Genomic DNA, 27,571 nt, shown 5'->3' on the forward strand with positions numbered 1-27,571 from the left:
GGCCCCCGCCCCGCGCGCCGGATGTGCGCACGGCGCGGCGCGGCGGGGGGCGGGGCTTCAGGAGAGCCGCCACGCGATTGGCGGGCGGGGGCGGAGGCGTGGTCATAACGGTTGAGGGGTGTGGCGAAGGGGGTGGAGCTTCGGAGCGGATTCTGCCCTGCGATTGGTGAATTGAATGGAAGGCGCGGTTCATTAATATGTGGGCGGAGTCATGGGCGTGGTCTCGTGTGTGGGCGGGGCCAATGGGCCGGATGGGGCCCGGGACCCCCGGGGGATTCGGGACCCTCGGAGGGGCTGGGGGGCTCCAGGATCAGTTCAGGGTCACACTGAGGGGCTGAGGGGGCTCCGGGACCCCCGCAGGGTCACACCGAGGGGCTGGGGGGGTCTGAGAGCCCCAGCAGGGCCAGCTGGGACCCCCCCCCGGGTGGGCTGTTCACCCCCCAGAAGGGGCTGCTGGGGTAGGGGGTACTCAGGAGGTTTGGGACCCCCGAAAGGGGTTGGGGTGCTTTGGGAGCCTCCGGGAGAGGGGCAAGGCTGGAGGTTGGGGGAGGAACGGGACGGCGTTCCGGTAAGGATCGGACGCTGTCCGGTAATGGCTGGGACACGTTGCCAGGCTGGCGAGCAGGAGGAGGAGGAGAAGCCGCGGCCGCCGCTTCCTGCCCGGCTGCGCTACCAAAGATGGTCACGGCTCGGGGATGGGGCTCGGAGCCGGCGGCGGAGCTCTGCTGACACCCAGTGGGACTCTGAGACACCGGTGAGGCTCTGCTGTCACAGACATCTTTCATGAAAAATCCTTTCCTCAGGATTTTTCCTCCTGAGAAGCTGAGAGGCCTCGGGAACAAAATATAAACAATGATTATCTGCTGTTGTGGAATGCAACAGGTGGATCTTTGATTGGCCCATGTTGGTTGTTTCTAATTAATGGCCAATCACAGTCAGCTGGCTCAGACAGAGAGTCCAAGACAGAGCCTTTGTTATCATTCTTTCCTAATTCTATTCTCAGCCAGCCTTCTGATGAAATTCTTTCTTCTATTCTTTTAGTATAGTTTTAATATAATATATATCATAAAATAATAAATCAGCCTTCTGAAACATGGAGTCAGATCCTCATCTCTTCCCTCATCCTCAGACCCCTGTGAACACGGTCACACTCTGCAGCTCCTGGCTCTGGAACACGGAACCCTCCGAGGCTTCGATCTCCCTGTGCTGCCAGGGAGATGCGGGTACGGGATGGGGGGCACCCAGCTCACGGTCACCCCCTTTCCTCGGAGCATCCTTCCAGCTCCCCACCCTGCCCTGGCAGAGCTCTCAGAGCCCCGCAGATCCCCCTGCCCGCAGCTCCCACACTCACTGAGGCTTTTTGCCATTTCCCTGCAGGTAACGAGGGGGTTTATTCCTTTATTCCTCACTCTCTGCAAGGAGAGACTCTTCACACTTCCATTTTTCCCCTGCAGGGTAAACAGACTCAGCTGTCACCTCTGGAATTGTCCCTGCAGTCCCTCCTCCTGCCCCCTTTGCTTTCTGGTTTTCTCGGCTCGTTCTCCGCCTTGCCCACGCCTGCTGTGCCCCCTGCCCCGTCTCCACCACCACGAGACGTGATGCAAAATAGAAAATAAGAAATAAGAAGAAAATAACTTGTGTTTTTCAGCATCCTAAAAATCGCTGTGGGGAAGAAGCAGCCAGGTGCAGGGGGGAATCCAGATGGGCAGCACCCGTAGGGAGAGAAAGGAGAAATCCCAGAGAACAGGGAGAGAACAAAAAAATAACCCGAGAATGGGGAAGAGGAGAGCAGGGCTGCCCTGCCCAGGTCATCCTCCGTGGTTCCTGGAGGAATTAAAATTGAGTTCCTGGAACAGCTGGGGCACGGAGGAGTGGCGTGTGTCAGTGACCTGCTCCATCCCTGCCCTGTGCCTGGTGCTCATCCCCCTTTTCTCCAAGCACCCTGGGAATATTTGCTTCATGTTTCACCCCTGGTTTTTCTAACACGTCTCTGCCTCCCTCAGACAGCAGCCTTTGGGTTTTTGCAGCCACAGGAGAGGAAAAACCCAAAGGTTTTTGTGTCCCTCGTGGTGGGGTGATGGGGCACTGCAGCCCAGCTTCATCCTTGGGAAAATGAATTTATTTGTTTTTAATTTTTTTTCAGCAGGAAATCACATCACTGCCCCATCGTTTCTGCCCATGTGCAGCAGCCCTGGGGCTGCTAACAAGCTTGGGAACAGAGGCTTTTGCAAAATATTAACCAAAGCCCACCAAAACACGTCAGCCCGTGTTTGCAGATGACAAGAGTGACCTCAGTCTGGTGGCACAGACAGGGTGACCCCTGGGGACAGCTGTGACACCCATCCTGCACAGCTGGGCTGGGTTAACTCTGCTGTCCCCAAGTGGGCACAGAGCCCAGCAGAGCTGAGCTCCAGCATTCCCACTGCTCCTTCCCTGAGCTGATTTCCAGCTGGATCTGTCCCCCGATCCAGCCTCCCTGGGGACTCTGGGGTGACATCCCTTCCTGTGGGAACCTGTGCTTGGCTCAGCTTGAGGTGTTTGGAACCAGCCCTGGGCAATTCCTGCTGCTCCAGGATCCTTCCAAGCTCAGGGAAATCCATCCTCACCCCTGGGGTGTTTCACAAACCCTGCTGCCAGATAAACCCCAGGATTTTTACCCATTTCCTGGAGATCAGGAGGGGGTTTATTCCTCACCTTCTGCAAGGAGAAAATCTTCACACTCCCACTTTTCCCCTGTAGGGTAAATAAACTGTCACCTCTGGAATTGTCCCTGCAGTCACTCCTCCTGCCTGAGCCACTGAGGTCCTGCCCCTTGGAGTTCTGCAGGTCCACGTGCTGCTTTTTTGTTTGATTTTGTCCCCTTTGCACTCATCTGGTCCCCAGAGCAGACCAGAACCTTCTGCTCCCCTCCTGCACAGTCCCCCCACATTCAGGGCTGGCTCAGGAGCCTGTGGGACCCTCAGCTGGGATTCAGGGCTGATTTCCAGCCCAGCCCTGAGAGGCAGCTGGAAATGCACCCTGCTTTTTCCACCTCCTGCCTCTGATTCCCTGCCCCTCACCCCAAGGATGTGGCATCCCTGGCACCCCAGCTCTGCAGGGAGATGCTTCCCAGCACCTGGATGCATTTTCTCTGTGCCCAAGGTGTGTCTGGATTAAGCCAGAGCACAGCTGTAGGTACAGGCAACACCTCCCTGTGTGGCTTTTTCCACCCATTCCTTCTCTCTGCTTGGAGTGAAGCCCTCTGTGTCCAAACTGGAGCACAATCCCAGCTCCCAGGCTGGAGCTCTGCCCAGGGCTTGAGTGTTATCAACTCTCATGGTCACTCTCCCCCCCACACATCTCGTTTTCTTCAAAGCCTCAAACAGAGGAGGCATGCTTAGTGAGGAATATCCCACAGTTCAAGCTCCTCTGGATGGTTTTAGTCTCTTGGGCTGGCTGAAAAAACCCAGAGACTCCTCCTTGTGAATTCCACAGAGCCAAAAAAAACAAGGAGGCAAAGAATAAAGTGTCCCTTATTTCTGTCTTTGAGAAAAAACAAAGGCTCTCAGCAATCTTTGCAAGCCTTGGAGCAGCAGCACTGCCCACACCCTTCAGAGGCAGCCAAGTCATGGCCATGGCTGGGATAACTCCTGGCCAGGAGCAGTGCAGGGTCAGAACATTCCCAACAGCCCTGAGCTCTCTTGGCTGGGGCCTTCCTCCTCCTCCTCCTCCTCCTCCTCTTGCTGAGGATGCTCCTGACACCCACCTGCCCCACCACAGGGGCTGCAGAGGGAGCTGGCTTTGTCCCCCTGCTGTCCTGCCCTAGAAACTCCCCAGCCCCAGCCATGGGGCCCTGCTGAGCACAAAACCAGCTCCCATCCCTCATCCCCCATCCCACCCCTCTGCCTTTTTTTCTGGGAGCATTCCCAGCTGATCCCTCTGGCTATTTTTATACCCCATCCTCATTCCTGTCCTTTGTTCCACATTTGGGTACAAAGGATGAGCCACATCCTTCCCCCCAAACTCTCCACTCTCAGCTCAGCCCCGGCCCCAGCAGCTTCTCAGTGTGACCAATGGGCTCAACAAAAGGCAGCAGCCCTGGCCCTTTGGGGACAATTCACCCCATCCATGGAGGTGGCTGCTTCCAGCACCTTTTCTCCAGCCCCACTTGCTGCCAGAGGCACTGGGGAGGGCAGGGCTCTCCCCCTTTCTGCTGTGGGAGCAGGGAATTTGAGGGGGGGGGGGGGTATAAATATCCAGGGAGATTAGGGCTCCCCAGCACTCTGCCAGTCCCTTAACTTATAATTTAAAAAATAAAATTAATTAAAAATAAATGAAAAACAAAATAAAAACTGTAAAGTGCTGTAAAAGTTCCATAAAAGGAAGTGCTGTAAAGCATAACTGTCATAAAACTGCGTAAAGCACACCAAAATAAAAAAATAAAAAGCTTTAGAAATAGAAAAATTAAAAATAAAAATGAAATAAAAAATAACTTATAATTTAAAAATAAAATTAATTAGAAATAAATGAAAAACAAAATAAAAACTGTAAAGTGCTGTAAAAGTTCCATAAAAGGAAGTGCTGTAAAGCATAACTGTCATAAAACTGCGTAAAGCACACCAAAATAAAAAAATAAAAAGCTTTAGAAATAGAAAAATTAAAAATAAAAATGAAATAAAAAATAACTTATAATTTAAAAATAAAATTAATTAAAAATAAATGAAAAACAAAATAAAAACTGTAAAGTGCTGTAAAAGTTCCATAAAAGGAAGTGCTGTAAAGCACAATTGTCATAAAACTGCATAAAGCACACCAAAATAAAAAAATAAAAAGCTTTAGAAATAGAAAAATTAAAAATAAAAATGAAATTTAAAAAATCTTATAATTTAAAAAATAAAATTAATTAAAAATAAATGAAAAACAGAATAAAAACAGTGAAGTGCTGTAAAGCACAACTGTCGTAAAACTGCCGTAAAGCGCGAGTGACGTCGTGCCGTAGTGTCGTAAAGCGCGACTGTCGCAAAAGGTGCCGTAAAGCGCGACTGTCGCAAAACTGCCGTAAAGCGCGACTGTCGCAAAAGTGCCGCAAAGCGCGACTGTCGTAAAAGGTGCCGTAAAGCGCGACTGTCGCAAAAGGTGCCGTAAAGCGCGACTGTCGCAAAAGGTGCCGTAAAGCGCGACTGTCGTAAAAGGCGCCGTAGAGCGCGACTGTCGTAAAAGGTGCCGTAAAGCGAGACTGTCGTAAACGGGGCCGTAAAGCGCGACTGTCGCAAAAGGTGCCGTAAAGCGCGACTGTCGTAAAAGGTGTCGTAAAGCGCGACTGTCGTAAACGAGGCCGTAAAGCGCGACTGTCGCAAAAGGTGCCGTAAAGCGCGACTGTCGCAAAAGGTGCCGTAAAGCGAGACTGTCGTAAACGGGGCCGTAAAGCGCGACTGTCGTAAAAGGCGCCGTAAAGCGCGACTGTCGCAAAACTGCCGTAAAGCGCGACTGTCGTAAAGTGTCGTAAAAGGGGTCGTAAAGCGCGACTGTCGCAAAACAGCCTTAAAGCGCCATAAAGCAAGACTTGCAAAACTGCTGTAAACCGTGACTGTCTTTAACAGAGACTTTTAGGACACAGGTGTTTAAAGCACTTTATTAATATTTCCTGCCGGGCCATGGCTGCCGGGGAAGCTGCTCCCAGCTTGCAGGGCGCTGCTTGAGCCGTGTTTGCTGCACGGGGGACGCCCGCAGCAGCCGCCCCGCCGAGCTCCGCCCCTGCTGCGACTCCGCCCCTTGCCGCCGCGAGTCTTCAACAGGACACGCCCCCCCCCTCCCGTCGGACCCCACGGCTCCGGTACCCGCAGTCCTGCTCGGCCCCGCCCCCTGCCCCCCGCTCCCACCCTCCCCGCCTTTGCCATCCCGTTGGTCCCTGCTGTCCCGGCTGTAGTGGTCCCCGCGCCCGGTTTCGCCATCCTCACGGCCCCGTCCCTCAATTCCCGCCTCTACGAGCCCGCCCACCAACGTCACCGCGGCCCCACCCCCTTCCCCCCGCCGAGCCCGCCGCTTTCCCCTCCCCCGCTACCCCTGAGCTCGGCGGCTTCTCCCGCCCCCCAAGTCCCCCTCGCCCCCTTTGCCGACACAGCGGCGCCGGTGCTGCCCAGGTCCCGTCGCTGCTGCGTCCTTGCAGTCCCCTGCGGCTCCCGGATCTGCGGTGCCGAGCACGCCTGGCGCGGCCGCGCTGGCGTCCTCAGCGCCCCCTGCGGACGTTGCCGCGGGAAGCCCCCCTACCCCGGCGTTCAAGCGCGCGCAGCGCACCCCGAGCTGCCCACGGGCTCCGCGCAGGGCAGACGCCCACGGCTGAACCCGCCCCTGCCGGCGTTTGGCCGCAATCCCCCGGTTCCGGCACGGCACCGCTTGCGCCGGGACCGGGGCGCCCCAGCCCGCTGAGCCGCCCCGTGCCGGCGCCGCGGCATCCGCACCGGTGGCTGCAGCCCCTCCCGTGCCTGCCGCCGCTCCTGCCCAGCCCCTCCCGTGCCTGCCGCCGCTCCAGCCCAGCCTCACCAGCCTCCCGTGCCTGCCGCCGCTCCTGCCCAGCCCCTCCCGTGCCTGCCGCCGCTCCTGCCCAGCCTCCCGTGCCTGCCGCCGCTCCTGCCCAGCCCCTCCCGTGCCTGCCGCCGCTCCTGCCCAGCCCCTCCCGTGCCTGCCGCCGCTCCTGCCCAGCCCCTCCCGTGCCTGCCGCCGCTCCTGCCCAGCCTCCGGTCCGCGCCGCCCCTGCCCGCCGGGCCAGCCGCCGCCCCAGCCCCCAGCGGCTGCACGCCGCGCTCCAGCCGCCGCCTCCCCCGCCGCCCGCCATGCCCCCCCCCCCGCAGCAGACTCCCGCCGCCTCCACGCCGCCCCTCCCGGGATCATCTCCCCGCCTCCCGCCACCCCGGGATCATCTCCCGCTGACGAGGCCGCCCCGCCGCCTCCCGTGGTCGGTTTCTCGCTCCTGCCGCCGCTCCATGGCGGGCCGAGCCGCGTCTTCCACACCGCAGCCCCCGCTTCAGAGCTGCTGGATGGCGCGGCTCCGCCGCCTCCTGCAACCACGGACGTCCCGGCGTTCCGGCCGCAGCCGCAGGCGCAGCTCCGGCTCCCGTTCCCGCAGCTCCGCCACCTCCCGCGCCCGCCCGCCGTGCGGCCCCCGCCCGCCATGGTTCCCACGCCGCCCTAGTGACACAAGCCACGCATTCACGGTTGCTACAACCCCGCACCAGCGATGTCCAACCCCAGCGCTGCTTCCGGGATCAGCCGCACGCATGCGCAGTTCTATCTCCACGGCGCCGCCGCCACCCCCCCACTGCTTTCGCCGCAGCTTTGGTACAGCCCGGTCCCGGTTCCGAGCCGCTGCGTGCCGCTGTCCGGCCACAGCGGCCATCCCTGTGCCCTGTCGCGCCGCTTCCGCCGCCACCGGGTCCGTACACGGCACCACAGCAGGCGAAAACTGCAGCGCCTGGCATGTATCCTTCCGCGTCTCTCCCTCTGCCGGAACTTGAGGACCCGGGCGCGGCAGCATCACCGAGAGATCCCTCCGCAGCGCGGGACCCTGCACACCCCACACCTGGTGTGCCTCCGCGGGACCCTGCACACCCCACACCTGGTGTGCCTCCGCGGGACCCTGCACACCCCACACCTGGTGTGCCTCCGCGGGACCCTGCACAACCCACACCTGGTGTGCCTCCGAGCTTTCGCCTTCAACACTCCTAGCACCGAGTGGGACTACTTTGTGTCACGATTCGGCCGCACAGCCACATCCACGCACACAAACCGTGCAACGGGGGGGGGGGGGGGGGGGGCTGGAATATGACAGCTGCTTTAATAAATACAGGACAGACAGAGAATTATTTCGCCCCTGCAACTGCCAACCCTTTGATCCCAACACAAAAGAATTTGGAAAAAGAACTGTTCCCAAATACCTTCAGAGTCCCCCCAGTGTCCCTTTCTCTCCGCTCCCCAGCTGCCTCTCGTGTTTCCAGCCTGGAGTTCACAATCCCTGCTGGCAGCACTTTGATTTCATTCCTCCCTGCACCCCCCTCTTGAAAAGGAGGAAATAATGGAGCCTTTGTTGGGTGCAGGCACCGAGCAAGGAGCTGCACGGGGACAAGGGGCTGAGCACAGCCTCCTGCCTGGATTATGGCATTCCTGCACCAGGGCTCAGGAAAAGTCAATCCTGCACCCCATGGTGTCTGAAGGGACCCTGGGCTTGCTGACAGCCGTGAAAAATCCCGGCTGAGTGAAAAAAAGGAATTCTTCACGCCCGCCGCCGACTTCCCCCACTTTAATGTAAATTAATATTAACAAGTCCTCGGGTTTGGGCTTTGTACAGATATATACAATCAGGAAACACCTCCATATTTACATCATTAAGTTAATTAGGCTGTGTAAAAAAAGCACAGGTCTCACATTAGTGCCCTCTGAAGAGACAGCAGAGGTGAGCTCACGTCCTGGGCACAGTGTAATGTACACTAACGATCACCCCCAGGCAGGCAGGGCACTGGGCACAGCTGATCCAGGCAAAACCAACCCAGGCTGGGCTTCCCTGCCCTCCAGAGCCCCGCAGGGAGATGCTTGTCCCTGGGGAGGCACCACCATGTGTGTAATGTACACTACCAGTGCTCTGTGGGCCCCATGCAAGGCACAGGACAGGCACAGATCCTGAGTTCTGGGCAGTGGATGCTCCCCACGGCTCCTCCAGCACCTCCAGGGCCCCGTGCAAGGTGCAGGACAGGCACAGATCCCGAGTTCTGGGCAGTGGATGCTCCCCATGGCTCCTCCAGCACCTCCAGCCCGGGGGGGACGAGCCCTGGGGCGGCCCAGGGTGAGCAGGCAGACCCAGCCCGGGTCACACGATGCTGGCCAGTTCTGTGTTGTCCGACTCTGAGCTGCTGTTGCTCTCCTCCCTGGGGGAAAAGAGTTGGGAATGAGGCGTGGATTAACCCACAGGAGCGAGGGCTGCAGCCCAGTAATGTTTGCCTTGGGGAGCAGGAGCTTCCAGAGGGATGTCAGCACCTCGTGGGGTGTGCACCCCACACGAGCAGCTGGGGCAGGTCCCTGCTGATCTCCCAGCACTTCACACCATCCCTCTGGGAGCTGGGATTGGGAAAACAAGTCAGCGCTTCCCTCACACCACCGCCCACGGGGCCTGGAGGATTCCTGGACAAGCCCCAGTGTGTCCCAACCCGCCTGGTCCTGCCCCCACACACACCCCCACAGGCTGTGTTTGCTGCCTGGTGCTCACCTTAAATCCTGCAGGGCTTTCTTGTTCTTGCTCCTCTTCTCCTCGTCGATGGGGTAGAGCTTGAAGAGCAGCAGGCTCAGCAGGATCAGCCCCACGGGCACAGCAGACACCAACATCTTCAGGGTGAAATGCACCTGGCCAGGCTGGGAGCAGCCCCTGGTCTGGTACCCTGCAAAGCTGTGGGCACAAAGGCACCTTCAGACAAAGGAAATGGGGTTTGCAGGGGCTCCCTGGGAAACCAGGGAGAGTTTTGGGGTAACAGCTGAGGTTGGAGCCCATCAATCCCCTCCCAGAGGCTGGGAAGCGCCTCCCTCCCTGTCCCCCCCTCAGCCCCCAGGCAGGAACTCAGGTCTGGTACCCTGCAAAGCTGTGGGCACAAAAGCACCTTCAGACAGAGGAAATGGGGTTTGCAGGGCCTCTCTGCTCCCTGTGGGGAGGGTTTTGGGGCAACAGCTGGGTTTGGAGCCCATCAATCCCCTCCCAGAGGTTGGGAAGTGCCTCCCTCCCTGTTCCCTCCTCAGCCAGGAACTCACTCCAGGCTGAGCGTGGAGATGCCCAGGGACACCCCAGCAGTGAACTTGGTGAAGAAGACATAGAAGGAGAAGAAGATGGCCTCGTGGCCACGGGAGCTGGGGTGCTGCAGCTTGAAGTCATCGATGACATCTGGCAGCATGGACCTGTGCAGAGACAGGGACAGTGACCACCAGGGCTGGCACAACAAAGCCACCTGTCGCAGACATCTTGTATGGAAAAATCCTTTCTTTAGGATTTTTTCTTCCTGAAAAGCTGAGAAGCCTCAAGAACAAAATGTAAATATTGCTTATCTGCTGCTGTGGAATGCAACAGGTGGATCTTTGATTGGCCCATGTTGGATGTTTGTAATTAATGGCCAATCACAGCCCAGCTGGCTCAGACAGAGAGCCAAGCCACAAACCTTTGTTATCATTCTTTCCTATTCTACTCTTAGCCAGCCTTCTGATGAAATCCTTCCCTCTATTCTTTTAGTATAGTTTCAATGTAATATATATCATAAAATAATAAATCAAGCCTTCTGAAACATGGAGTCAGATCCTCGTCTCTTCCCTCATCCTGAGACCCCAGTGAACACGGTCACAGCCACCCCCTCTCTGCTGAGAGCATTTCCCTCAGGAGCCCCACCTGGGGCTGCAAACACTGCAAACAAACCCTTCTGGGGGTTTCTAAGGCTCTGGAAGCCCCTCAGACTCACCAGGGCAGGAGGAAGGCGGCTGCCACGCTGATGCCAGCGGCGACGGCCACCAGGTAGGTGACAAAGAGGTTACTGTCCAGGACAACCACGAGGATGAGGAAGGGGATGGCAGACTGCAAGGGGGACAGAGAACAGGTTGGCATCCCCAGGGCCTGGCCCAGACCCCCTGGCTTCCCCCTCTCCCACACTTCCCAGCCCTCCAGGGTGCCAGAGGTGCAGTGTCCCTCCCTGAGCCCCAGGACAGCACAAACAGCAGCAGGAGGATGTCACCATGGTGTTGTATGAAAAATCCCATCGCCAGGATTTTTCTCCTTAGAAGCTGGGAAACTTCAGCTCCTCCATGTTTTGCTACTTGGGAATGTGATTTGGAGAATTGTTTACCCAGCATGTGAATTGTTTTAATTTAATGTCCAATCACAGCCAGCTGTGCTGGACTCTCTGAGTCTGTCACAGGTTTTTATTATCATTCTTGTCCAGCCTTCTGATGTCTCCTTTCTCTTTCTTTAGTTTAGTTTTAGTATATCATCTCTTTTGATATAATAAATAAATTTATTATTATATTTATTATGAGATATCATAAAATCATAGCTATAATAAATAATACAATATCATAATATAATAAACAATATATATTTATATATTTATTATAAATTTATACATCTATATAATAAAATAATATACATTAATATAATAAATAATGTGTATTTATATTATTTATATTATATATTATATTATCTATTATTTTATTATTCCATAATATAATAACTATTATAATATTTTTATTATATATTAATATGATATATATTGAATATAATATTATAATAAATCAGCCTTCTGAGAGCTTGGAGTCAATTCTCATCTCACCTCGTCCTGGGGACCCTCACAAACACCACCACAGGAGGACAGGCACCAAATTGGCATTAGCAGCAGGGGGAAACTCTTTTGGGGGAACTCTGCTCATCCCTCGTGGTAAAGACCATCCCCACATGCACCCCACACTGAGGGGACACTCACTGAGATGCCCACGTAGACAGCTCTCTTCTTCCCAAAACGGGTCAGGAACCACTGCCAGAAGGGAATGGTCAGGGTGGCCGAGAGCTGTGGGGACAGAAGGGTCATGGAGGTGCCTCTTGTCTGCTGGAAAGGCCCTTCCCAGCTCCTCCCACCCCAATTCCAGCACCTGGGATTGCCACACGCTCCCGGGGCTGGCACGAAGCCACACGTGGCCTGTGGGGCCACGTCCTCCCCCAGAGCAGAGCCCTGGCACCACACCTGCCCTGAGAGAGGAGGATCTGACTCAGTCCTGGGGGCTGAGAGGGGACCTGTGTCACAGACACATTCTATGAAAAACCCTTTCCTCAGGATTTTTCCTCCTGAGAAGCTGAGAGGCCTCAGGAACAAAATGCAAACAATGGTTATCTGCTGCTGTGGAATGCAACAGGTGCATCTGGGATTGGGCTCATGTGGTTGTTTCTAATTAATGGCCAATCACAGCCCAGCTGGCTCAGACGCTGTCTTCTGTCATTCATTCCTTCTTTTTCTATACTTAGCCAGCCTTCTGATGAAATCCTTTCTTCTATTCTTTTAGTATCGTTTTAATATTTAATAATATATATTTAATAATATATAATAAAATAATAAATTATATATATTATATAATAATGTATATCTTAATAATAAATATATAAATAATATAATAAATGTATATTTAATATAACAAATATATATTAACTATATATTGTTATATAACATATATATTTGATAACATATACCATAAAACAATAAATCAAGCCTTCTGAAACATGGAGTCAAATCCTCATCTCTTCCCTCATCCTAAGACCCCTGTGAACACGGTCACAGACCTGATCTTGTCACCTGCCCACACATGGCCAGGAGCCAGGCTCTGTGGGCACCATGGCACCTTGGGCCTTCCCACCCCACGAGGAGAGGCTGGGAAGTGCTTCCAGGAATGAGGAAAGCTGCAAAGAGCTCTCAGGGAGCTGCTGTGCTCTGTGTTCCTGGCAGCAAACACTGAGATCCTTTTCTCAGAGCAGGGAGGGGAGGGAGACAAGTGGCAGGATTTGGACAAAAGGCTCCCAAGGCTCCTGGTGTCCCCCATCTGTGGCCTTGCTCACGCAGGAACAAAGGCCCCGCTGTTCCTGCCAACCCACCCGGCCTCTGCAGGACGTCTGGCAGCTTCTTCTCGCTGCCCTTGTCCCAGGGGATCACTGTCCCTGTCCCTCAGCCCATGCCAGCCCCCAGGGAGCCCCCCATGGCCTGCAGGACAGGGCCGTACCCACCATGATGGCCAGGAGAATGTTCTGGAAGTCGTTGCGGAAGCCCAGGGTGTAGGTGCAGAAGAGGGCAAAGTTTCCCTCCAGCAGCTGTGGGAAAGGCACAGGCAGGGCTCAGGGGGGACACGTCTGTCCTCACAGACAGGACAGGCACAGCCCCAGTGCAGGCAGGGTCAGGGGGGACACGGGGACACGTCTGTCCTCACACAGCCACACTCCCATCACAGACAGGGGTCAGGGGGACACGTCTGTCCTCACACAGCCACACTCCCATCACAGACAGGGGTCAAAGGGGACACCCAGACACCCTGGGGGGACACGTCTGTCCTCACAGTCACACTCCTAGCACAGACAGGGGGTTGGGGGGACATGTCTGTCCTCACACAGCCACACCCCCAGCACAGACAGGGGAAGAAAGCAGCCATTGAGCCATTTACCGAGGGCAAGAGGCCACATCCTCTTCCTCCTGCCCGGGGCAGCTCTGGCTCACCCACCACGTGCTCCCAGCCCCTGGGATGGTCCCCACAGCCACCCCCAGTGCTGCTCCCTGTCCCCAGCTCACCATGAAGGCCAGCGAGGTGAAGAGGAAGCCAGCGATGAGCTTGATGTAGGGCCCGTGGTTCATCACCAGCTTCAGCCCCTGGAAGAAGGAGACAGGCTCGTCCGACTGCAGCTCACAGGACTCTGGGGAGCAGAGATCAGCCCAGCGTTAGAGCCCCCCCAAAACAGCACCCAGGGTGCCCCATCCTGCTGCTCAGCACCCTCCAGAACCCCTGCCCACCCACAGCACCCTCCAGAACCCCTGCCTCACCCACAGCATCCCAGCCCCGGCCCACCCAGGGGTCCCTCAGCCCCATGGAGCAGCCTGGCTGATTCCCCCAGGGAGAGGGAAGGACACAAGTTTGGATATCACATCCCCCCGGGATGCCCTGGTTGGCACTGGCAAACTTGGCCAGCCAAAAATGGGTGAGATAAAGGTTATCTAACAGACCCCAGAGGTGCTCTGGCCTCCTGCAGCACCTCCCCAGACCCAGAGCTCAGCTCCACCTGCCCCTCTCCTCGTGGAGACAGGAGCATTTCCACAAATCCTGAGCATTCCAAGCCCTGTCCAGCCTCACCTCTCCTCTCCTTCACGCCCAGCACCAGGATGAGGGCACAGAGGATGTAGAGCCCCCCGATGACCCCTGCAGCGATCATGTAGGCATTTCTCTGTGCGAGAGAGGGAGCAGCAGTCAGGCCAGGGGCTCAGCCCTGCAGCCAGGGGAAAGGGGAAGGGGCTCAGCCCTGCCCCAAAGGGAGCACACATCAGGGCACCCCCAGCTTACAGTGTCTGTGAGACCCCTGGTGTCGTGGGTCATGTTCAGCTCCTCCATGGCCACCGAGGAGTTGGTCAAGCCAAAGAAGAAGGGGCTGCCCACGCAGGGAGTGTCCACCTTGCCAACGATCTGGCCCTGGATGGCAGTGCCCAGCACGGTGCCCAGCACCTCCACGGTCATTCCTGCAGGGAGAGGCCAGCACTGAGCACAGCCCCTGTCCCCAGCAGAGCATCCCCAGCTGGGATTCACTGCCCTTCAAGGGGAGAAACGAGCTCCAGATCCCCGAGGGATAAAGGGAAAAGGGACGGGGGGAAAAAGGGAAGGAAGGAGGGGAAAAGAAAGGGGAAAGGGGAAAGGAAAAAGAATAAAGAAAGGAAAAGAAGGAAAGGGGAAAGGCAAAGAAAGGGGAGCTCTCACGGTAGGCAGTGGCCGAGTCCCGCTCGCTCTGCTCCCTGCTGATGAACATGGTGAGGGCTGAGTAAGGCACGTGGAAGCACTGCAATGGCACAAGGAGAACTGGCTCAGGGAGGATACCACAGCCCAAGGAGGGACCTGGGGCAGGGTGGTTTCTGCCCCTCTGTGCAGCTCAGGCATTGGCAGGGGCTGGCAGCCTCTGTGCCAGGTGTGAGCAGAGCCTGACTCACCGTCACGAGGGTCTGGAAGGCACAGTAGAAGACAAGGTACCACATCACTTGTCCTGTGGAGATGTCCGGCACAAACCAGATGAGGAAGTAGGAGATGATGGCGAAAGGGGTGGAGAACATGATCCTTTGAGAGAACAATGTGTCAGCCTGAGCAGCCCAGCTCTCCCCACACATCCCGTGAACTTCGGGCAGCTGATCTGGGGGCTCCTGAGCTGCCCCAGGGCTGATCCGAACCAGCCTGGAGGCAGCGGCTCAGGTCTCACAGGGTCAGAAGAGCTGACTCAGAGTTCCAGGGAAGAGCTTTCCTTGCACTAACAGAGGAGTCTCCTTCTACAGAAGTGATTGATCTGCTCTTGCCTTGGGCTTCCACCCCCAGTCCCGACCTCTCCCCCAGGCAGCACTGCTGTGTTCAGCAGGATGTAATCACCCCCCTGGTCCTGGCAAGGGCCGGGGAGCAGCTGGGGAACAGCTCAGCCCTGCTCCCCAGCAGCCAAAAACCTCTCACCAGCTTGGCTTTGCTGCCAAGGCCCCCCAGGCCCTGGTCCTGGGGTCAGCCCTGCTCTGCTGGCAGCAGTGGAGTGAACCAGCAGCAGGCTGGCTCCTTCCTCCACCTCTGCCCAGCCTTCCAGAGCTGCAGGAGCAGGGACATGGGATGCAAAACACAACAGAGGATCAGAGGGGACTGCTCAAGTGCTGGGCCTTAGCAGCAATTCCTGCAGGATCTGCCAGCAAGGGCATCTGCCCTCTTCATCCCGTGGCTCTCATAACCCCTGCCCTGCTGCAGGACAGCCAGGACACAGCTCTGCCCTGCTCCAGCACCCCAGGGACACCCCAGGCACCCAGGGCCCCCCATCCCTCAGGGGAGGAGGGGAGAAGGAAGGAGGGAAGCCAGCCAGGTGCTGAGGTTAGACCCACATCTGTTTAGAAGATGGATTTTGCTGGGGAATTTGTGAGCACCCTGCGTTCCACAAACCCCAGGACAGACTGTGAGGTCCTGGAGCGAGTCCAGCAGACCTGGACATGGGACAGGGCCACTCATGGCCTGAGCTGGCCCTTCCCCTGCCAGGGTACAGCGAGATCTTTCCGAGATCTTTCCGTCTGGGCTGACGTACAGGACACAAAGCTTAAAGTGAAAGTCAGGGAGGGAGCGGGGAGAGCGAGAAACAGAAACTCCATGGATGGAGAGCAGCGACAGAGGCTGCACAGGACCCAACACATTTTTGCACACCCACGTCACCCCTGCAGGGGAAGGAGGGGGGAGGAAAGCGCCCAGCAGCTCCAGCCCCTCCTGCTGCTGCTTATCTGCCCTCCCATATGCGGAGCTGAGGGAAACACGGAGCCAAATGCTGAATGAAAGCACCGGGAGAGGACAGAGCAGCATCATGCTGGCCATCCCATGAGCGTCAGATGAGCCAATTCCCCCCAGCATCGGGCAGCTGAGCCCCAGCCAGGGCTGACCACAGCTCCTGGCAGGCTGTGGAGTGACTGAGAGTAACCCCTGACCCAGGGCGAGGTGATTAAGGAGCTCGGAGGCGGCTGTGACGTGCCCCGGCGCTCATTGGCCCCGCTGGATGGTGTGTTCCTTTGTGCCTCTCGCACACCCCTTCCCAGCCAGCCCGAGCTGCTGGAAAACGGCTGGAGAAGGTCAAGGCCAGGGGTTTCTCACTCACAGACACCTCAAGGAAAAAGTTCAGTCAGCGGGAAGTCCGCTGTGGTCACGGAAATGCGGATCCCAGCTCGGAGCTGGGCACAGGCTGGGGGGAAAGGAGGAAGCAGACAGCGTGGATGAGCTGGTGGATGGAAATGTGCCAAAAAATGCGTTTCAAAGAGAGAGCGCTGAAAGGCAGAGAGGTGGTGGCCCTCAGGGAAGGCGTCCTCTCCCTTCCAAGGAATGGAACAGCCACAGGCTTTGTGCTGGAGCCAGCTGGGCTTGGTCCCACAGATCAAGCCTCACACACGGCAGGGTCACACCTCACAGGTGCTCAGGGTTGGGGTCAGGCAGAAGCCTTGAGACCACCCCAGTGCCTGCAGCTCCTGCCTTTGCACACAGGGAAACTGAGGCAGCCACAGCGGCACCACCAGCCTGGGGCCGGCAGAGCCAGAAAAACCTGGGTTTAAGAGGTTTAAAATCAGCTCGGCTCCATCCAAATGGGGCTCAGCGGGCAGCCCTTGAGCCATGCACAATAGCAGCGAGCTGTGGGGCCCAGCACAAGCAGAAAGAGCTCTGGCTAATTTTAACGAAGCAGGAGCTGCTCGGAGGAATGCGGCCACTTCAGTCCCACCCCCTGCCTGGAGATTAGGGCGAGCGGAGCCGTCCCCGCACGCCCAGCCTGCCCCGCGCTAATCTCCGGACCCCAGACCCTGCTGCAGGCAGGCAGAAGCTATTTCAGGCCACGTGTGTGCAGCCTGCCTTCACCAACTGCCTGCTGCTGCTGCTGCTGCTGCCCAGAGCTATTCCAGGAAAGCCAGGAAGCAGAGGGTATAATTCTGTGGGGGACAGCACTGCGTCCCTGCAGCTCCACTCACTCCCCCCGTGCCCACCCTCGCTGTGTTTCAGCCATCCCACAGGCACACGAGGTTATTTTAGCCACCCTGTCCCCTGCTGAGGCATTAAAGCTCCACATCCCATGCAGGAACAGGTGTTCAGGGATGTCCTGAGCCATATGAGGGCTCACAAAGCCCATCCCTGCTCCCAAGGGCACAGGGAGCACCCCGTGCAGACACCCAGATCCAGCACAGCTGTTTCCCTGCAGTCTCGTGACTGTCAGCCACCACCACGGATCTGTCACACACACCCCCAACCCTCCTCCCCGTGGTGCCACCTGCCCTGGCTGCCACCACGGCACCACAGGAACAAAGTCCACCACGTTGGAGCTTGCAGGTGCAGTGACATTTAGGTCAGCCAGGCTCAGCAAGAGCAACGGGCACAAACTTGAGGCCACCCAGCTGTCAGTGGCACCCGGGGCTTTTTGGAGCTCTTGGCACCACACCTGGGCGAGCCAGGGCGTCAGCACATCCTGCCCTGCACTGCTACATGCCAGGAGATACCCAAAGCTGACTGGAAGAGCTGTGACACAGCAGGCAGGGAATGCAGGGTGCTACCAGCAGCTCTTACCAGGGCATCAGGCGGCCGAAGCGAGTCCAGGAAGTTTTGCTGATGAAGAACCCCACCATGGGGTCCGTGATGGCATCCCACACTCGTCCCACAAATAGGATGATGGAGGCATAGAAAGCGTCCACCTGCAGGAGGAGGAACTTGGGTCAGGAAATGCAAACCCTCAATGCTCTCAGGGCCCCTCCTGAGCCCCTCAGGACCATCCCAGCCCTACCCACTGTGACCCCCCCCAACCAGTTGGGAGCAGTCCCTCGGTCTCTCCCCTTCCTTCAGAGGGATTTGAGGCTCCCAGAACCTCCGAGTGGAATTCCCACATCTCAGAGCCGAGTCCCCAAACCCAGCACAAGGCAGCCCAGGGGTTCGCCCTCCACAGTTTCCTTCCCTCTGCGTTTCACACTGACCCGGCCCGCTGTAGGATGGGTCCTGTGCCCCCCAAAACCACCACCACGACCCCGCTTTGTCCCGCACGGCAACAACAACACGCGTGGGACCGGCCCGGGGGAAACTCGCAGCCCCCGGGGGTCGGGGCAGCTCCATCCCCGGGGCAAAGCGGCACCGGGGGTCGGGGCAGCTCCATCCCCGGGGCAAAGCGGCACCGGGAGCTCCGGGACCTGGGGCAGCTCCATCCCCGGGGCAAAGCGGCACCGGGAGCTCCGGGACCCGCATCCCGGGGGTTGGGGCACTACCAAGGCCCCGCAGCTCCATCCCCGGGGGCAAAGCGGCACCGGGAGCTCCGGGACCAGCAGCTCCGGTGCCAATCCCGCCCTCCAGCCCGGCCGTACCTGCGCCACGTCCAGGAGGTAGATCTGGAGGAAGAAGCCGAGGGCGCAGCCCGTGATCTGGTACGGAGCCCCCCCGACGGCGTAGCACAGCTTGCTGCACACCGACAGCCGCTCCCGGCTCTCCTGCAAACCGGGACGGGCATTAGCGACCCCGGGCAGCGCCCCCCGCCCCGAACCGGCCCGGATCCCCCCCAGCCTGCCCCGGGGCTCACCCTGCGGCGGTGCTGGCGGAGCGCGGGCGGCAGGAGCCCCCCGGCCCCGGGCCGCTCCGCTCCGCCGCCCCCGGCCATGCCGTGCGCGATGAATGGAGCGAGCCTCCGCCCGCCCGACCGCCCTTGTACCGGGGGTCCCGCCCCGAGATGGGCAGCGCCGGCCCGCCCCCACCCGCCTCCGCCGCCTCCTCCTCCTCCTGCTGCTGTCCCAGCCCTTCCCGGCGTTCCTCTCCCCTGAGTCCTGGTGCTTTCGTTGCCTCTCGTCTGTCCCACATCCCTCCAATCCCCCGTTCTTCATCCCTCAGCCCCCCACTCCATCCCTGCCCTCCATTCCCCCGTTCTTCATGCCTCAGCCCCCGCTCCCTCCCTGCCCTCCATCCCTCAGAATGGCAGAACGGTTTGGGTTGGAAGGGGCCTTAGAGCCCATCTCCTGTGACCTCCCAGCCAGGTTCTCCGAGCTCCATCCTCCCTGGCCTTGAGCACTGCCAGGAATGGAGCATCCACCACCTCTCTGGGCAGCCTGTGCCAGTGCCCCACCACCCTCATCCTTAAAAACTTTCTTTATATCTCACTGAAATCTCCCCTCTTTCAGTTTAAACCATCACCCCCGTGTCCTGTCACGACAGGCCCTGCTAGAAAGGGTGCAGGGGACTCTCAGTGTCCTCCCTGGCTGGATGGCCACATGGAGCTCCATCCCAAATCAGAAACACAAAACACCCTGAAACAAGAGAGGAGTGGATAAAGTTTCTCTTTTCCTCAGGGAAAATCTCTTGCCCAGGAGCAGAGGGGACTCCTGTGGTGGCACCTGACCGTGCTCTAGGGACCAGACTCCGCAGCTGTGTGTGACCCCAGCACCATTACCCTGTTCCCTTTGTCCCAGGGGCTCCTCAGCTCCTGGGAATGCTTTTGGCATTCCCGTCCTTGAGCAGAGCTGCCTCCTGGGCAAACAGGGCTTTAGGGGAACAAAGAGAGGCCTTTGAGACAGAGATTGTGCAGAAAGACCACAGATAGGGGAGCCCAGCCTTGCATATGAACAGGAGACGTAGACAGACCAGGATTTCCCTGGATTAGGAGGATTTTCTCCCCCAGATCTGCTATTGCACAATTTCCTGTGGGGGATTTGAGCCCTTCCTCTGGGGGCAGGTGCTCTGGGGGATCCTCATGGTGATAAATGACCCACCAAGGGCTGACCCCAGCAGGGATGTCCCTACAGCAGCTCCTGCCAAGCCTGGGGACTCTGGGGACCCACAGTAGTTGGGGTAGGGCCACTCACAGGGTGACCAGAACCACTTCAGTGACACCACACGGGCCTGGCCTCCACATCCCCCAGCTGGGGACACCTCTGGGGCCTCCTGGGGGATGGGTCCCAAATTCTGGCCCTGGGGACATGGAAGGGTGGAGGCTCCAGTGCAGGATGCCATCCCTGCTGCCACCCACCCCTCCCACTGTCACACATCCGGCACAGCCTGGAGCAGGATCTGAGCAAGTGTGAGAGCACCCGAAACCAGACAGCCCTGCCAGGCTGGGCCAGCCCTGCCAGGGAGCGTGGGCTTGGGGGCAAACAGCACACAGGTGATCCCAGAGCTTTTGGAGGCCTGAGTGTGGGGACGGCACTGCCTGACACCACAGAGCTTCCCCAGGGCTCAGGGCACCTCCTCTGTCGGGCAGGGAGTGACAGTGACAAAATGAGTGGAGGGAACGAGGAGGCAGCAGGGCTGGAACCAATGGTGCATTTTCCTCTCCTCCTTTTCTCTGCACGCCCAGGGAGCTGGGGCTGGTGTGACCCCGGGGCTGTGGGCACTGTCCCCATCCCTGTCAGGCTGGGCAGTTTTTAGTGGTGTTCCTGCAGCCCACAGGGGTTTGGGATGGCATTCTGCAAACCTCCAGCCAGGCTCTGTGCCTGCTGCCCAACAGCTTCTTGGGGACAAAGGGGACTCATTGCAGGGCTACACGTGGTGTGTCACAGGGCAGAGAGGGACAAGATAGGGCCAAGATGTGTTGGCACAGCCTCTGCTGTGCCTTTCCTGGGCATCCAAGCCTCCCATGGGCATGGCAGAGTGGCTCGAAGGCTGCAGTGGGTTGGGGATATGTCACAGACATCTTTTATGAAAAATCTTTATTTTAGGATTTTTCCTCATGAGAAGCTGAGAAGCCTCAGGAACAAAATGTACCCAATGGTTATCTGCTGCTGTGGAATGCAACAGGTGCATCTGGGATTGATCTCATAGAGTTGTTTCTAATTAATGGCCAATCGCAGTCAGCTGGCTCAGACTCTCTGTCTGAAACACAAGCCTTTGTTATCATTCTTTCCTATTCTATTCTTAGCCAGCCTTCTGATGAAATCCTTTCTTCTATTCTTTTAGTATAGTTTTAATATAATATATATCATAAAATAATAAATCAAGCCTTCTGAAACACGGAGTCAGATCCTCATCTCTTCCCTCATCCTCAGACCCAGTGAACACGGTCACAGGGACATCCAGAGACAGACCCCAGGACACTCCTGAGACACCTGCCAGGCTCTGGGGGTGGCTGCCCACTGTGGGGAAGCCCTCTGGGCTCTGCAGCTTCAAACCCCAGCTCTGCTGGAAGTGGGGATCCAAAGGGCACGGGGCCACCAGGAGCTGCCCTTGCATCATGTGTGGAGCCGTGCCAGCTGCCAGCAGGGCCACGGCAGCTCCCGAGGGCTGTGCCAGCACCGGGGACACGCACTCGGCGCTGCCTGGGGACCTGTGCCAGCACCCTGCGGCAGGGACAGGTTATTCTGTCCCTCTGTCGCTGTCCCCGCAGCCCCCGGGGCAGTCACACCCCCCTGTTTGCACAGCCGGCGGCTCTCGGGGCTGTTTGCCCAGCGCTGGAGAGGTGGGGATCAAAGGGCTCCGGCTCTTCCCGGCGCTGCTTCTGCACCTTCAAAGCACCCGGAGCCCCTTGGAGCCCGGACAAGCTCCTGCCTCGCCCTGGGAAAAGCTGGGGCCGTCCCGGAGGCCACGGGGAGGAAGGAAAGGAGGGAGGAAGGAGACGTGGCCGGGCGCTATAGGCTGGGGGAGAGCGTGTTCCTGCTGGAACAGGCAGCTCGGAACGGGGACAGTGCCAGGGTGTCCCCAGCCATGGCCACTTGTCACTGCAGGTGCTGGCTCAGCACAAACCTGGGCGGCAGCTCAGTCCCTGCCCTCAGTGCAGGGCGATTTGTTTCCTAAGGGAGAAGAGAGAGCTTCACCCGCGCTTCCCAGGGAGGGAGAAGGGTGGCAGCAGACCGGAGGTGGCAGGGCTGCGGCTGGTGACACCCTGGGGACACGCCCGGGGCTTCCAGCGTGGGGACTGGGGGCAAAGCTGAGCCCGGAGTGCAAAGGGAACCTCAGCCCGGAGCCCACCGGGATTCCCGACCCCGCAGCTCCTGCCCCATCCCGCGGATTCCCGATCCCGCAGCTCCTGCCCCATCCCGCAGCAGCTTTGGGATGCTCGGGGCTGCTCTGGAAGGGCCAGGAGAGCATTTAGGGCGCTGCGGCCATCGCGGGGACCCCAGAGCTGGGAAATCTCAGCCCCGAGCCAGCGATCTCACAGGGGCTGGAGCTGGCAAAGCTTTGCGGGGTCCGCCGAGCCCCGAGCTAGCAAGGGAAGGGCCGGAGCTGCCCCGGGACATACCGGGACACCCCGGGACACACCGGGACACACCGGGACAGCCGCCAGCCCTGCTCCTCTGCCTGCCCAGTGCCCGCTGGCGATGGGGAAACTGAGGCACGCAGTGGTGGCAGCGCTGTCCCCCTGGCGGGGGGCGCCCGCTGCGGTGTCACCCGCGCGTCCCCGTCCCCGCCGCCCCACGGGCTCTGCTCCCGGGGCCCAGCAGGTGGCGCCCCGAGCCCGGCGGTGCCGGCGGACGGGGACCGGGACCGGGGGGAACCGGGGAGAACCGGGGAGAGCGTGATGGACCCGACTGGGCTGGATTTGGCTTGTTTGTGCTGGTCTACACTGGACTGAGTGCACTGGACTTTACTGGGCTGTGCTGGTCCATGAAGAGCACTGCAGTGCTGGGCTGTACTGGGCTATACTGGGCTGTACTGGGCGCTGGACTGGGACAGTTTTCTCCCTCCAGAACTGGTGCTGCACCCCGGGCACCAGTTCCCAACCTCCCAATCCCTCCGGCGCTGCCGGCTGGGGCAGATCCCGTGGCCTCATCAATGCACACTGGGTGAGAAAGGAGGGTGCTAGGGCTGAAGTGGGTTCACTCGCACTGTGAGGGGAATCTGTTGGTTCAGGGTGGACTTTGCACCTCTCTGTGCGTGTGTGAGTAACAATTAAGGGCAGGAGGGAAAGCCCCACTGTGTTTTCACAACAATTATTGCCCTTTCTAGGAGGAACTTGGCATTGGAGAGATGCAGCATCCTGTGCTGCATGGGCAAAATGCTGCTGGGTGGGAGCTCTGTGTGTCCCAGACACCCCAACTTCCATCCAGCCTGTGGCTCCTGACATCCCCAGGGGCTCCCAACCCCTCCATGGCCCTTCCTCTGTGCACAGACCTCATTTCTCATGAGCACTGTGGCCCCCAGCTCTGTTTTCCTGGTGTCCCCACAGCCCCTCCGTGTTCTAGCCCCTCCTTTTTGCTGAAGTTGGTGCCTTTCGGGGGAGGAATGCTCCCAGCTGGGCCTGTCAGGGCTTTGGGGAGGAGCAGGGATGTCTCCAGGTGGCATCCAGGGTGGCACCGTGAGCTGGACACAAGCACTGAGTGACCCCAATGCTGCCCCGTGCTGAGGCCCTCTCCTGCCTGTGGTGTGAGTAGCGGTGGCTGACAGCCAAGAGGATGAGAAAGAGCCCTCAAAAATCATCCCCGCCAGCACAACGATGCCTCCTTGTGACTTGTCCCCTCTTCCCCAGTTGGCTTTGCCCCGGTCCCCGGGCTGGTGGCTCAGCTGCGTGTCCCTCCCCAGCCCTTGCAGAGGGGGATCCCCCAAACCCTGCCCCTCTTGGGGGTCCAAGGACGGCGCTGGGAGCCCCCGGGGCGCTCCTGGGGGCGGCGAGGAGCCCCCAGCCCAGCGCACGGCGGGGCTGCTGGTCCAGAACCCCGTGAGCATCCCCGGTAGCTACACCGGGGACCCCCGGGGGGACCTCGCACCCCCCTCCCCGTGTCCCTTCGGGGGGCGGGGCACAGAGCACGACCACGCCCTTTATGCAAATCCTCACGCGGCGATTGGCGGGGGCGGGCCCGGGCTCCGCGGCCGGGCTATAAGAACGGGGGAACAATGCGCCCGCGGTCCCGGCTCGGGGGCTGGCGCCGGGGTGGGGGTCCCCCCTCATCCCTGGGGCTGCCCCTCTTCTGAACGCCCGCTCTTGTGTCGGCCGCCCCCTTTCCCCGTGAGCCGAGATGGAGTTTGACTCGTACCAGCACTACTTCTACGATCACGACGCCCAGGAGGATTTCCACCGCTCCACGGCGCCCAGCGAGGACATCTGGAAGAAGTTCGAGCTGGTCCCCACGCCCCCGCTGTCCCCGCTGGGCACCCCCGGGGACAAGGGGGGATGCTCGGGGGCGGAGGAGCGCCCGGGATGGCTCTCCCGGTACTGCCTCGCCGGGGAAGAGCCGGAGTATCTCATAGGGACGGGGCAGATCTTCGGGAACCTGAGCGCTTTCATCCTCAAGGATTGCATGTGGAGCGGTTTCTCAGCGCGGGAGAGGCTGGAGAAGGCGATGACAGAGAAACTTTCCACGGGCACGCAGAGAGCCACGCCGCACAAGCCGTCCTTCGCGCAGGATTTTGGCTTCAGCAGCTCCGTCAGCGAGTGCGTGGATCCCGCCGCCGTCTTCCTTTGCCCGCTGGCCGAGAGCAAGATCCCCGCATCCTCGGGATCCGAGGGCCAGAGCGATTCCGGTAAGGGACGGAGCTGGAGCCCGGCGCGGGGAACACGCGTGTCCGCACATGTGTGTGCAGGGAGCCTCCCAGCCGGGCTGCGCCTTTGTTGAGACTCCGAGCGAGCCCCGGTCCCGGCCCCACGAACAAAGCGGGCTCGGCTGTTCCCCTTTCCCGCGGGGTCTCTGCTCCGCGATCCCCCGTCCCCCTCGGGAGGGTGCGTGGAGCTGCCTCCGGCTCTTGCGTGGGACTCTGCTGCTCCCTTTCCCTCGTCCCGGCCCCACGGAAACCTCGTGGGGAGGTTGAAGGGCAAGTTTGCATCTCGCCGTGCGAAGTTTGGGGCTCTGAGCGCCGCACCGCGCTCTGCTCGGCCCGGGAATTCGCCCGCTCCCTCTTCTTCCTCCCACGGCCCACCCGGGACGGGCTTCCCTCGGGACAAAAGGCAAACTGTGCCCTGTGGGCAGCAGGTTTGGGAGCAGCGGCGCGTCCCCCGGGGCGGCGGCTCGGTCGGACGGGCAGGAACAGCCGCCCCGGTTGCGGCGCGTCCCAGCCCAGCCCCGGGGCGCGTCTGTCCGTCTGTCCCGCGTGGGGAGCGTGCCGGTGTTCACACGGGGGTCCCGCTGGGACGGGGATACCCCCGAACCCCCCCCACAGATGCCGCTGCCCCGCATCTCTCCAATGTCACGCCAATTTTCGGTGTTTATTTGCAAACACCCTGCGGCTCTGCGCAACCCCGCAGCCCCGCCGGGGCCCGTGCGTTGTTTCCGTGGCTCCCGCGGAGGCCGGGCTGACTCGGAGCTGCCGTGGGAGCGCTGCCGCGGTGCCGTGACCCCGTTAATAAATCTGCCGGTGGCCGCCACCTGCGCCGGTGAGTCACGGCGCGGGGCTTAATGCCATTAGTAGCCCGGGAACTGTAAGCCAGGTCGCGGGCCTTAAGAGGCTTAACCCAAATATGCGGGGGCCTTCGGGGGCCGCGGGGATGCCGCTGGGGTCCCGGTACCGCGGGGGTCCCGGAGGGGTCCGGCCGCGCCACGTGGGCGCCGAACAAAAAGCAACAGATTGCAAACAATGAGAGGGGCCGCGCTGATGGACGGGAGCACGGACCAATGGGGTGGCAGGACAGCCGGCCGGCCCCGTGGGACAGCCAATGGGAGGCTGCTGGAGGCGGGGCTAGGCGGTCTGAGTTTTATTAATGAGCGTGTGTGTGTGTACGGGGCTGGGACCGCGCGGGTTGTGACACTGATGAGTGTCCCCAAGCCCAGGAGCTCCAATATCGGGGGGTTTGGGCTTCCTGGGCCGAACCCCAAAGCCTGGAGGGTTCGGGGCATCGGCTGGGGTCGCCATCAGAAGCCCAGAGCTGTCACCCTCGCAGGGGAGTGGGGACCAGGCCTCTGCCCACGATGCTGGTGAGGGTTTGAGCGTCTCAACGTTTTGCGAGTGGCTGTGTTTCCCCCCTCAAAATTAAGGAAAAAACTGGAGGCCCATCCCCTAAAGTGAGGGCAATCACAGCGGATGTGTCCGGAGCCTGCTCACCTCCCTGTCCCCAAAGCCACTGGGCTTTGCTGGGATGGGACAACAGCAGTGCCAACAGGCAGAATGGGACCAATTATGCTTTATTTAGGTCTTTCTGTTTCTGGGCTTGAGATGCCTTTGAGGTTCAGAGTCTGCTGTAGGGACCTCTTCACCTCTCGCTCCCTCCCTGCACAGTGGGGAATTGTCCCCTCTGTCCCCGGGAAGCCGGGCCTGAATGGGCTTTATCACTTGTGAAAAGTAACAAGTCACCGAGGTGGGAAGCTGCAGCCGAGGGGAACAAAGGGTACTTCTGCCCTTATATCCCTCATTTACAATTCCAATGGGCCATGAAAGCACCCGACCGGGATGAACTTTGGAACTAGGCTGTCCCAGCATCCTGCTCCTCCAGCTTCCCCCCACCTCGCGGGAGGGCTCGGGTGTTTCTTTCCTGATGATCCTTTATGATGAACACATGTTGCTCCTGGTGCTGAAGTGAGGCGGAATTAAAGCCTCCCAGTCCATTTTTGGGGGACCAGGTGCATGAAACAGGGAGGGAATTCCACTCCTTCCCACGTGATGGTATTGAAGGGGCACTTAAATCACTCAATCCCTTCTGGATTTCTAGTTTTCCTCCTTTTAAGTGGTTTTAGTGGCAAGGAAGGGCAGAGAGCCCTGGCTGGGCTGGGAGAAGGCTTCTGGAGGTCGCAGAGTTTGCACTGCATGAGCAAACTTTAGTGGGGACATTTTCCAGGGAGCTGTGGAAAGGTGACAAAGGGTGACAGAGCATTCCCATCTGATGGAGTTTCGTTCTTTCTTTTCCGCGGGAGCAGAAGGTGAAGAGATCGACGTGGTGACGGTGGACAAGAGGCAATCTCTCAGCCTGAGGAAGCCAGTCACCATCACACTCCGTGCCGACCCCCTGGACCCCTGCATGAAGCGTTTCCACATCTCTGTCCACCAGCAGCAGCACAACTACGCCGCCCGCTCGCCCCCAGACCCCTGCCCGCCTCCCGAGTCCCCCCAGCAGGACCAGGAGGAGGATGAACCACCCAGCAATGTGGAGCCAACCCCCGCCGTGCCCCTGCCTGAGCCTGGCTTGCCAAAACCCAGCAGCAGCCCCGGCTCCGACAGCGAGGACGTGGCCAAGAGGAAAAACCACAACTACCTGGAGCGCAAGCGGCGCAACGACCTCCGCTCGCGCTTCCTGGCCCTGCGGGACCAGGTGCCCGGGCTGGCCAGCTGCCCCAAGACCCCCAAAGTGGTGATCCTGAGCAAATCCTCCGAGTACCTGCAGTCCCTCATCAGCGCCGAGAGGAGGATGGCGGCAGAGAAGCGGCAGCTGCAGCTGCGCCGGACCCAGCTGCTCAAAAGGATTGCTCACCTTAAGGGGCACTAG

At 59.2% G+C, this 27,571-nt stretch overlaps 2 protein-coding genes across 2 annotated transcripts; one reads left to right on the forward strand and one right to left on the reverse strand.

Annotated features, from left to right (window-relative positions):
- Positions 1–8,257: 8,257 nt before the first annotated feature.
- MFSD2A (MFSD2 lysolipid transporter A, lysophospholipid) lies at positions 8,258–18,951 on the reverse strand. Its single transcript, XM_066564741.1, has 14 exons — positions 18,824–18,951; positions 18,612–18,734; positions 17,830–17,954; positions 14,715–14,838; positions 14,488–14,566; positions 14,080–14,252; positions 13,873–13,963; positions 13,317–13,438; positions 12,761–12,844; positions 11,475–11,558; positions 10,461–10,573; positions 9,766–9,909; positions 9,233–9,409; positions 8,258–8,894 (listed from the first exon to the last, which is right to left on the reverse strand). The coding sequence occupies exons 1-14, from the start codon at positions 18,899–18,901 to the stop codon at positions 8,837–8,839; spliced, it is 1,575 nt and encodes a 524-aa protein (XP_066420838.1). The 5' UTR covers positions 18,902–18,951; the 3' UTR covers positions 8,258–8,836.
- A 5,154-nt stretch (positions 18,952–24,105) lies between these two features.
- Positions 24,106–27,571, forward strand: MYCL (MYCL proto-oncogene, bHLH transcription factor). The gene is made up of 2 exons (XM_066564966.1): positions 24,106–24,684; positions 27,006–27,571. The coding sequence occupies exons 1-2, from the start codon at positions 24,180–24,182 to the stop codon at positions 27,569–27,571; spliced, it is 1,071 nt and encodes a 356-aa protein (XP_066421063.1). The 5' UTR covers positions 24,106–24,179.

The sequence above is a fragment of the Molothrus aeneus genome, chromosome 23 (assembly GCF_037042795.1).
Source record: "Molothrus aeneus isolate 106 chromosome 23, BPBGC_Maene_1.0, whole genome shotgun sequence".
NCBI lineage: Eukaryota > Metazoa > Chordata > Aves > Passeriformes > Icteridae > Molothrus > Molothrus aeneus.